Source organism: Schistocerca gregaria, chromosome 4 (assembly GCF_023897955.1).
Source record: "Schistocerca gregaria isolate iqSchGreg1 chromosome 4, iqSchGreg1.2, whole genome shotgun sequence".
NCBI lineage: Eukaryota > Metazoa > Arthropoda > Insecta > Orthoptera > Acrididae > Schistocerca > Schistocerca gregaria.
Window position 1 is genome coordinate 754,009,691 of NC_064923.1, and position 12,274 is coordinate 754,021,964.

A 12,274-nucleotide genomic window follows, 5' to 3' on the forward strand; every position below is an offset into this window, starting at 1 on the left:
AGCCAGGATTTATTGAACTTATGGCTTGGTAATACTCACATCTATCAATATCTCCCTTCTTTGGTGCTATGATTATTACATTGCTCCTGAAGTCTGAGGAGATTTTTTGTTCCTCAAAATAGTTTTTCCAGTGTCATTTCATCCAAGTATCTTAATTATTCTGAGGGAAACTTGCCTACTCTCACTGCTCTGTTTCGACTTATGCCTTTTAGTGTTCTTCTCAGTCAGTTTCTTGAATTAACTAGTACATGAGTGGAGAATCAATAGATTACTAGTATTGTGTGATTTAATATTTTGTGTTCACTCAGCTCTACATATTGTACTACCACAATTCGCTCTCAAGGAAACAGGCTAAAAATTCCTTCCAATACAAAAAATTAGTACAGAAAAATAAGAAGAGAACTCATACTTCCAGCTCTAAATAAACCTAGCTTTGCACACATAAAAATAATGAATTAACAGTATAAAAAGTTGGCTTGTATTGACGTCTTACCTTGAGGAATGGGTCTGCCATTGCAGAACCACTCAACACGCATTGTAGGATCATTGACTGGTGTAAGTGTGGCCTCCAAGTGAGCACTCTGCCCTTCAGGCAACCGATCAATATTTCGTAATGGCCGTCCAAATTGTGGTTTTTCAGCTATCACCTGTTCTTCAACAGCTGCACGTTTGTAGCGGGAATCATCCTCCAGATACTGAATCTTTTGCAATGCTCCTTCATGTTGGGTGTCCAAAATGATTGATGAGCGGGCTGTTAAAAAAATTCCCCATAAATATCTTACAGTGTGATGTATTGATGAGTGTTTAATTTTCTATACTAGTTCTCAGAACAGAAAACTTCTTAATATTTTAATGAGGAATGATGATTATTATTCATTATTTTCTGATAACAGATATTTAAATTTTCTGCCTGAGAAAATATTTAGAACTGCCATTTAAAATTATAAGGATTATTTCTCATATTCAGTTTTGTAGTAACTTTGTTATGCATTGAGTTCATTGTTTTACTTTACAGCATCTCACCCAAAGTTTAACTCCAAAATATGAGAGAGTAAGTTTTCTTTATTCATGTGCATTCCAAAGTCTCAAGATCAGATGCTGTTGAAACAGGTACACTTAAAATTCAAGTAAGAAGAGGAAACAAACGTTTAAAAATTTTATATTATGAAATAAGGCATTATTTTAAAAGTACAAAACCAAAAAACTGTCATTCATATTTTCAAAAACTAATGCAGAAAAGGTTTATTTATCACAGTTCTACTATGAGTAGCCTAATTAAAGTCACTATATTAAATATTTAAAAGATTGGGAAACTGCCCATACTTTAAGACAGTAAACTTACATTTGACATTAACTTTTATGGATGATGAAGCCTGCCCCAATTTATTTGTTGCTTTGCAAGTGTATTCTCCAGAATCTTCTGGATAAACAGTAAGTATATCAAGTGCAGCAAATCCAAAGTCATAAGTAGTCCGGAAACGGTGACCTGTTCAGTACAAAAAAAAAGAAAATGAAAGCAACAATCAACAATCTTATGGTGGAATAATTCAGCAAATACATAAAACACAGAATCAGAAAATGGCAGAAACCTCTTCCTGCATATAACAGGAATCCATTAGATGGCAGCAGACAATCAAAACATTTGAGATAAATTATTAATAATGTCACATACTAAAACAATTTTTTAGAAGTTTAATTATATAATAAATTAATGGCTATTAAGTTAAAACAAAAATTTATGTTGCAAAGACAAGAATCAGAAAGAAAGCAGCAAAAATGGTTTCCAAACAAATAAAAAGCAAATAGAAAATCAGTTATAAGAATCTATTCCATATGTGTGAAACAGTTTACCTAGTTGTAGTGGTTTTCCATTGTGGAACCATTCAACACGCATGTTGGGATCTGGATACGGTTCAATGCGGCATTCGTAATGAGCACTATGACCTTCAATTAGCTCTGTGGGTCCATTAAGTTGAGCTGTAAACTTTGGTGGCTGAGTTACAATAATCTCCTCCTCTTCACGCCGTTGATACCGTGATGTATCTTCAAGCTGCTGAAGTTTCTGCAGTGCAGCCTCATGTTGGCTCTCCAGAAGCAACAATGCTTTGGCTGCAACAACGTTGCACTGATCATTCTATTTCTTACAAGAAGCATTTGCAACGATTACATAGAAATAATCTAATTAAACATTTACTCACCAAACAGTGACAGAACACACACATAAAAGACAGTTGTGTTGGCAAGCTTTTGGAGCCAGTGGTTCCTTCTTCAGGCAATAGGGTTGAAGGGGAGGAAGTAGGGTGAAGGTAAAGGACTGGAGAAGTTCAGGAAAATGGGTAGATTTCGAGGAAGTCACCCAGAACTGCGGGTCAGAGGAGACTTACCGTACAGGATGAGAAGGAAAGACCAATTGTTGGGGACTTCATCGGATGATATTTGGAAACCCAGTAGCTTAAAGGTGGAAGACAGGGTAATATGCAAGACAAAGATTACTACTAAAACATTGTGCATGAGTTAATGTTTTAGTAGTAATCTCGGTCTTACATATTGCCCTGTCTTCCACCTTTAAGCTCTCAGGTTTACAAGTCTCATCCAATGCAGTCCCAAACAACCAGTTTTTTCCTTCTTATCTCATATGGTAAGTCTCCCCCCTTACCCGCAGTTCTGAGTGCCTTTCCCGAAATCTACCCATTTTCTTAGACCTCTCCAGTCCTTTTCCTTCACCCTTCTTTCTCCCCTTCAACCCTTCTGCTTGAAGAAGGAGTCACTGGCTCCAAATGCTAGCCAGTCACAACAGTCTTTTATGTGTGTGTTCTGCCACCTCTTGGTGAGTAAATTTTTTATCTATCCAATTAAATAATTTTATCATTAATTGATTGTTTTCATTGTTATAATTAAACATTTGTTAGTATACTAAATTCTTACATTTTGTCTTAATCAGTGTTTTTCATATCTTTGTTTCCTTGGTTGTAACTTTTCAGCCTAAACAGCAGAAGTCTCTCCTTGTTTCAGATTCAACAACATAATATTCCTTATTTCATAGTCCTTATTTTCCCCTTGCCCTGAGCAGCATCTTTCTTAATCAAGTGTCATAGATGCACCTCTAAAATACTAAAAAGTACAATTCAAAGATTCCCTTGGTAAAACAAATATAAATCCAAATGCCACAGTTGTATTTTGAAGCAGAGATCCTCACTAGAGAACCTATCTAGCGCACATGTGCTGTGGGCAACATGAAAGTCATTAAAAACTTTGTCACAACTCTTTGCAGGCTGACATAGGACTCTATTTAACTGCTGTTTATCTATACAGATAGAGTTCACATTTATGCAATTTACAATACTTATACAATAAAAATAATTACCTATTTTTTGCAAGAATATAAACTTATTTTTATGACAAACACTCCTTGCAAGAAATAGGTAATTATTTTCACTGCATATGTATTGTACATTGCATAAATGTGAACTCTATCTGTATAGATAAACAGCAGCTAAATAGAGTCCTATGTTGGCCTGCAAAGAGCTGATTAGTTATTGCAATGATTTAATACTACAGATCTCCTTGCACATTAACAGGTAAAATAAAAAAAGAAAATAAAACATAAGAATAAAAGCCAAAAATTGTTTTCTTTTTGTTTTAGAAAAGTGCTATAATTCTTTTCTATCTATTTCAAAACACAAAATTATCCTAGATATCAGAAAAAGTCATGCTGTCTAACTATTAATAATCACAACACAGGAGAGTTGCCATAATGAACATTACTTTTATTTATTTGTCATATGAACTATACAAGCCTGCTGGGAATAGTGGATCACACATTTTCTTTCTTCTATTATCTGATTCACTGCAGAGGATGCAACTGATGTGTATTTTTCTATCGTATATTTGGTACTCATTTTTGTGTCCAAATGTCCTACCTGCTGGCAAAGTGTCACCTTTATTCAAGGGGAGGAATATCATAAACAACACCAGTCTGTGAATTGGATCGACTACAACTTGTATTTTTTTGTGTTTCAACTGTCTCTGTGTACTGCATTTAAGAAGAAGAGTTGCATTATGCCCCCATACATAATTGTGGAAAACCACTTAAAAAGTCACACTCAATGTGATCAACATACCAGATCATCTGTTATTAAAGTAGCATGCAAGCTCAATGTGCATTGGGCTCATCTACATGTCATACAATTCTACAGTCCATTGTTACACTACACAAGCAAATGAATACTGGATCCTACCGTTCAGCCTAATTCACTTTGTTTCTTCAGTCTGATACATCACTTTTAAAAATAAGAAAAGGAAGACTTTGAAATCAAAACTTTGCCTTTAATTAAAATACTGTTCTACTTCACCAACAAGAATAAAATTTGACTATTCAAGCATTCCCATCGGATTTGTCATAAATAGTTTTCACGGGTTTGCCGCCAGATGATGCTGCGCAAATTCCACAATATTTCCTCAGAGCAACTGTCTGACAAATCAAGATTTTCTGATGACAGATCCGCCATAGCATTGGTCTAATGTGGTTTTTTAGTGAGTAAGGTCAGGCCGCAGTGTATGTAAATGTAGCATACAATGCACACTCAGGGGGTTGCTCTGCAATTTTCAGCAGAGGGCATTTGAGTATGGCGTCATCTATCTGCAAATCATTGTGCATGCATGATTTCCAGGCCTGTGCATTCTTCGCAAGTGTATTCTATATACAGAGGCATGGATCTATGGGTACAGTCAGTAGTATCTAGCCACCAGCAAAGTTCAACCACCTTAAGATGTCGGACAATTGCTCTGACGAAATATTGTGGAATTTGCACAATGTCATCCAGTGGAAAATCCATGAAGACTATTTACAAGAATTAAATTTGTTTAAAATAGTATCTTTCCCATTGTGATAGTAAATTCAGTTTACTCAGCTAAAGTTTCCTGAAAAAAATCTCACAATAACACGAAAGATATAAAACAAATAATCCATTTTTTAATGAACATATTTCAATATTGCCCACATCCTCTATTCTATAATGCTACTTACAATGAACAACAAGTGTTGCTGAAGTGACTGCTTGCCCAAGTTCATTGATGGCACGGCAAGTGTAGGTGCCTGAGTCCTCGGGGTAAACATACTTCATGTTCAGTGCAACATATCCAAAATCATGCATAGTTGTCACACGATTTGCTGAAATGACAATGGAAACATCTTAAATAGTTGGATGTGCAGTGACTTAGAAACTCCCAAACAAATTTATTATATGTTTTAATAGCTTATCTTTAATTTACTGGACAATTTTATGTTTCTGCAAAAATCTTTTCATCTCATTGCAACTGTACTCACACTCGTTCACTACCTATTTTTCACGTGGCGCATCTGCAGAGGGGGCTGGTAGTGAATGGTTCCATTTGCGCTCCTACTATTGAGTCATATATTGGCTAGCTTTTGAACAACAGTGAATTGAACTATACACGTTCAGATTGAAACTTATTTATTCAAAAGAAACACTTTAACCTTGTGGCCATGCATTTTTAAGTTCACAAATAAATCCGATCCGTATAAATAATAATCAGTGCAATTCGTACACTGTTTATTGTCTCGCACCTACAAACTTTCACGTTGTTCCTTCACATACACTGGCATCCATGCTTATACTCACGGCACTTTGCCACTTCCAACCAACCACCACAATGGACAATGACCAAAGACCCCAATTTTTCCGGTCATATCCATTGTCCTGAGTAGGGTCACGTGACACTACATTAGTCAAAATAATTCCTAAACATGGCCACAATTCGTATACAATTTTTAAAAGATTTAAAAACTTAAACTTAAATACATCATATAATTTTACACACATTTATCCCCATAATTCTGTAATTCATTGCAATTAAAAGAAAGACAAAACACTATGCAACGGAACTACAACGCCCATCAAAACACAAAACAAGTATTTTCCAGTCTATTTTTCCCAACATATTATTCCTGCTGCTGTGCTTTAAATTTAAATTATGAACTACTTGAAAGAGCTCCATATTATGCCCTGTTGCCTTACATCATACATAAGGGAACTCATCAAAATCTTCAATATTAAACTGAGTTCCAACTAGTGAAACTCTATAAAGAACAAAAAGCCTACAGAAACACCTGAAACAGACATGTCTCTTGATCATGAGAAACATAGGAAGCAGTAAAGATGTTGCCACTATCAGCTATATATATAAAAACAAAGATTCCAAGACTTACCAAGCGGGAAAGCGCCGGTAGATAGGCACAATGAATAAAACACACACAGAACTTCGAGCTTTCGCAACCAGCGGCTGCTTCGTCAGGGAAGAGGGGCCTGACGAAGCAGCTGCCGGTTGCGAAAGCTTGAAGTTCTGTGTGTGTGTTTGTGTGTTTTATTCATTGTGCCTATCTACCGGCACTTTCCCGCTTGGTAAGTCTTGGAATCTTTGTTTTTAATAGTGTGTGTGTGTGTGTGTGTGTGTGTGTGTGTGTGTGTGTGTGTGTATTTATACATATACCTTGTACCACATGCATGTTTATTTCTTCCTTATATCCTAATTTCTTCAATCATGATACACATGATACACACACTTACATGCTTGTATTGGAACGCCATTTCGAAGCCACTCAACGCGTAACTTCGGATCTCCTACAGGTATAAGTCGTGCCTCAAAGTGCATAGCCTGATTTTCAGCTACACGGACATCCTTCATAGGCTGTGTGAACATCGGTGCCTGGGTCACAGCTTCTTCCTGGACTGTCTGTCGCTGATGACGAGAGGTATCCTCCAAATATGTCAGTTTTGATAATGCTTCCTCATGTTGTGTTTCCATATAAATTGACTTCTTTGCTGTGAGAAAGATAATGTGAAATTACATAAATAACACATGGGCAATTTTTACACAGTATTGGAAAACTCTCCAACAAGATCTATCGAAATGAAAACAACTAACAATAGGAAACCAGTCCATGGCATAATGATGCCTAGAAATGACAAGGAATTACCTATGATTTCAAAACATTTGATTCTAGATGATGTTGGCTCATAATTAAGTCCAGACGCATTAGCAAAATAAAAAATGATTTGATCTACTAACAACAAGTGACTAGCAGACTCCTCATGTAATTGGATGAATGTAAGAGGCTTAGAATAGACTATACTTACAGATACAGGTCAGATTGGCAGATGTCATAGCTTCACCAACAATATTTTTGGCGCGACATGTGTATGTCCCAGAATCTTCTGGATAGCAGTACATTATGTCCAATGCAACAAAACCAAAGTTATTTGTCTCAGTAAATCGAGAACCTGAAAAAAGTAACAATATTTCTGCTGAAACATGACATAATTTGGTGCAACAAACATACAAAATCTCAATTCAAATTAGTGGCTGAAACAATGCTCAGCAGTTGTGATTCTTTAAATATTTAAAAGCTTGAGTCACTATATGTCAGAAGAAATGAGAGCTAGAAAAAAATAACTAAGACAGTTACATTTCTTCTGAAGAAACATAGAACTAAGAAAGAACACCTCAGACACATGTTTTCAAAGGAGCAGTGGTAAAATACACTCTAGAAGTGATCATAGAAACTGTACACAGAAGAGAAAACTGGCGATTCAGTACCACAGATACTCTGAAAAAGGTAAAAAATTAATACAACAAAAGAAAAGAAAAAAAAAAACAAACTAAGCAATAAGAGAAAAGAAAAAATAAAGTAAACCACATAATAGTAGAGAAATGAAGCACTGAGTGAGAAAATGATATCTTAGAAATAAGAGAAAGGGGTAAAATGAAATAAATTAGTATAATTTTCTCTATAATGAATTGTTAAGTACTGTAGTTGAAACATGAACAGGTAATACTGGTGAAACATTTACATCAACCAATCACTTTTTAGAGACTGAAATTTTCTTTATTACTCTTCATCAAAATGAATGTCTTCACATCTGTCTTCAGAAAGCTTATATTTATTTCAATGGATATACACAAACAAACAACAGTGGTATTTGCTCTAACTTCCTCACAATTCCAAAAATCTATTAGGGGGAAATTTTAATGATATCCCAACATGCAGTGAGAGAGATCAGTCCTTCGAGAAGAGCAAAATTAATCTAACACGAGCTACACACAACATCAAAGTCTTTTAAGAAATTGTAATGAAGTAAGAGTAAACAATTGCTTGGTTCTTATTTACTGTGTTTGGTGTAAAACCAAATGATTAGGCACTTCCCAAAGTTGAATTTAAAACACTTGCAATTTTAGTTAGAATACCAAAAAATCACACTTTCAAAGCTGCGATCAAATGTCTAAAATACAAGTCACAGAGCAAAAGTAATTTTTTTCCAATCTGAAAATCTATAAGGTTAGCAAATAATAGAGTTGAAAAGAACATGGTCACAGATGATTGTGCTCACAAATCAGTATTACCACATAACTTTTGCCAATTTTAAGGCTCCTACATAGGACACTATGGTTTTTCCCCAAAGCTTTGTCATCACAGAACTTGCTTACTAAAATTTCACATAAGTGGTATCTACTTGTAACACTACTGTTTGCTACCTCTGAAGATTTTAAAAAAGTTTGTCATGTTTCCAAATATGTATTTTAGATATTTGATGATGACAAAATGGCCAATACTGCCAGTGATAAAGGACATGTTAAAATAAGCCAAGTGTGGAACTATGTTAACTTCCAGAAAGTTTATACTGCTTCAAGACCCATAAGCACTGCTAAAGAAGGTTTTTTTCTCCATACTCAAGTGGATACTAACCTGACTTCACTGGGACATTATTGTGGAACCATTCAACTTTCATTGTGGGATCTGACACAGGTATAAGGCGGCATTCAAAGTGTGCCCTCTGGCCCTCTTTGATCTCCATGTGCTTCAGAGATGTAGTGAATATTGGTGCTTGCTTTGTAGTCTCTTCAATATATTCAGAACGCTGATAACGAGATTTATCTTCTAGATACTGAATCTGCTCAAGTCCTGTCTCATTCTGTGTACCTGTCAAGATCTGTGCAGTGCCTGTGTTGTAACAGAATTGGTTGTATTATTCACTGCTCAGAATTTATACAATTATTGTAACAATTACAAAACCAAAACAGCATTATCCTTAATAGTTAACATTTCATTAAACATGGAGCAGTCACAATCATTTTCATAACACAAGCGGGTGTACGGCATACTTTGTACACATGTTAAGAATAGCTATCTTTATGTTACCGAGGTAAACATGTATGAGCAAAACCACTGCTTAATCTTAGTTTAATTAAACAACAACAAAATAAACTTATATTATATGAGCTAACATTGTTTAAGTAAACAATAATAAAATAAACTTTTACAGTGTCACACTGTTGTGGCATACGAGTGAACCCTATGGTAATGTCCCCCTCAGAGCATTAAACAGCTTAATTGCATTAGATCCCAGGCAAAGGCTCATTCAATTACTAATTATCTTTCAATTACTAATTATCTAACAATAGAAAATCCAGGATGGAATGTAATAATACCAGAGAAGGAAGTTGCTACTCACCATATAGCGGAGATGCTGAGTTGCGATAGGCACAACAAAAAGATTCAGACAGTTATAGATTTCGGCTATAAAGGCCTTTGTCAGCAGTCGACACACATACACACATGCACACACACACTCATGCAAACGCAACTTGCACACACATCTGCAGTCTCAGAGAACTGAAACGACATTGCGAGCAGCAGCACCAGTGCATGATGGGAGTGGCAACTGGGTGGGGGTAAGAAGGAGGCTGGGGTGGGCAGGGGGAGGGATATTATGGTGGGAGAATCTTTTTGTTGTGCCTATCATGACTCAGCATCTCCACTATATGGTGAGTAGCAATTTTCATTCTCTGGTGTAATTACTAATTATCTTGTAGACATCTGCCTATTTTGTGGGGTTGAATTGTTAGCTCAGAATTTGGGTTATTTTCTTGCATGGATCATATATTTTATCTCATCTAGCTTGATGTTTATTTTATATTACTGCTGTCCACTTGGACATATGGCAACTCAACTTATCACTTATTCTGATTTTAAGATTTACTTCACATATGGAACTTAACAATAAAAGATAAGATGTTTGCATAGCACAAACAAAATAATTTCGTGAAATCAATAGGAGTTCATTATATTTAACACATGAGAAAGAACTGTTAATTAATCAGGAATATCTGTCATGAGACACTTAAGTCTCATCTTTACCTACAATCATGATGGAATCGCAAGAAATGAATTAAAATTTGTGCCACAGGCAGGACTTGGACCCAAGTCTTCTTGCTCATTAGGCACGAGTGCTAGCACTGTGGTGGTGTAAGGCTATCATTTCTGCCTTGTAAGCAGGGTGACCCGTATTCAAGTGCCAGCTGTAGCACAAATTTTAATTCACTTTTTCAGCTTCCATCATTAGTGCACAATGGAACTGTATAGAAACAAGAAAAATGAGATAAGCTGGTGGAATAATAATAATGGTAAAATGAAGAGAGAAGAGAATAACTGTAAGGAACTAGGAAAATGAACAGCACTAAAGAGCCAGAAGAGATCTGGTGGAGTGGTGGCAACCTACAAAGCAAAAATACACATTTTACAGATAAAACTACTCCCACAATGAGTGCAGAAAAGATAATGATGTACTGCAAAATACCAATGCGTGTTGAAAACACACATTCTATCCCTGAAATAATTTTTTTAACAACAGTTATGAGTCAAAGCTTTGTTACTGTATGATATTGTTTGAATTTCTCATATAATGAAAATTTTCCCAAATTTTATAGAAAGCCCTTTGTTGCAACAAACATCTGACCTAATCAACAGGGCTTATCATACAATAGTTACTTTCGCGATGACCAGTTCTTATTTGCATATTTTCTTCATGAACATCCTTTATTTCATTCTTTGTTTGTACCTCTGTACCTTTCTTATCTCAACTTTGTAACAGCTTGTTCAGAAAGACTGATATTTCTTACACATTGCCTTATACTTTCTTCTCAGTTCAACACAAACCTACTCTGTTCATTCTCACTGGAGAATCTCCAGCTATTGCTGTTTTTTCTACACATCATTATTAACATTAATCATTCACTTTTCATCTGTTTCTCATTTACTCTTATCTCCATACTATCATATTATCCCCCTTTCCATTGTCTTAGTTGCTGAAGATATTACCTTTATGATCCCCATCTGAATTCAACACTATTTTCTAGCTCAATTGCTAAGCTCTTTGTTAACTAAAATTGATATAATCATTATCTCTAATTGTTAGAAAACACTTCTTCAGATGTTAAGAGTTTCAGTCACAAAGGCATCAATATTTATTTATATAGAGCTGAAATTAAATTTATAGATCACAACTCAAAAGACCAGCTTGGGTAGCCACATGCACAAGCATGCTGTTTCCCAGATTCAGGGAGGCATGGTGGGCCCCAGATATAATCTGCCAAGCAATTTTAACAAATAGGGCTGATGTGCTGGCCACCTTGCATGTGGTTTTTAGCCAGTTTCCCACAGCCAACTGGTATCACCATCTAGCATCAGTTATAAAATTTGCAAACAATAACATTCTCATACTTTTACATGGATAACAATAGATGCAGTCATATGGGGAACACATTTGCCATTGTGGGAAGGTAGGTTTGGGGAGGGGGAGCCCAACCACTCTATACCACTAAAACACTAAATCCAGATTAACAGACCACACACGCACAAATATGGGGTATATGAGAGGGTGGTGGAGGGTGGGAAGAGGAGGAGGAGGAGGAGGAGGAGAGAGAGAGAGAGAGAGAGAGAGAGAGAGAGAGCTGGGGGGGAGGACACTCAACTCAAAAGAAATCCTTAAGTTTAGCTACCAAAGCAACTACCTTATACAAGAAGCACACTTACTTCTGCAATTAAGAACACAAGTTGTCTCATCAGATCCAAGCAAATTTACTGCACGGCACGTATATGTACCAGAATCCTCAGCAATAAGGTCTATGATGTCCAGAGCAACATACCCAAAATCATGAATGGGCCGAAACCTATGACCTGTAAAGAAAAAATAGCAAAAAAAATTAATAATTTACTCATCATATAATAGTGAACTGGTAAAACTGCTGCCGCCAATGTCAGCTGCTGTTGACAGTAACACTGGGACTACTGTGGTAATTTTCACATGATTATAAAAGCAGATACACAGCCCCCAGTGTAATCAATGACTTCTGAAATCAATGTTACATATAGTGTCTACTGAACTAAAGCAGCTGATCTTGAAACAGTCAGAACTGT

The 12,274-nt window shown here is 36.0% G+C and overlaps 1 protein-coding gene across 11 annotated transcripts in view; it reads right to left on the reverse strand.

The window, feature by feature from the left end:
- LOC126365782 (titin) overlaps positions 1 to 12,274 on the reverse strand; it is a 523,502-nt gene that overhangs the window by 404,770 nt on the left and 106,458 nt on the right. For all 11 annotated transcript variants that reach the window (XM_050008347.1, XM_050008355.1, XM_050008352.1 and 8 more), the window contains exons 25-32: positions 11,891 to 12,034; positions 8,765 to 9,019; positions 7,158 to 7,301; positions 6,588 to 6,842; positions 5,027 to 5,170; positions 1,852 to 2,109; positions 1,343 to 1,486; positions 494 to 751 (exon numbers count right to left, since the gene is read on the reverse strand). In XM_050008347.1, coding sequence (XP_049864304.1) covers positions 494 to 751; positions 1,343 to 1,486; positions 1,852 to 2,109; positions 5,027 to 5,170; positions 6,588 to 6,842; positions 7,158 to 7,301; positions 8,765 to 9,019; positions 11,891 to 12,034 — 1,602 coding nt within the window. The remainder of the gene's footprint in view (positions 1 to 493; positions 752 to 1,342; positions 1,487 to 1,851; positions 2,110 to 5,026; positions 5,171 to 6,587; positions 6,843 to 7,157; positions 7,302 to 8,764; positions 9,020 to 11,890; positions 12,035 to 12,274) is intronic.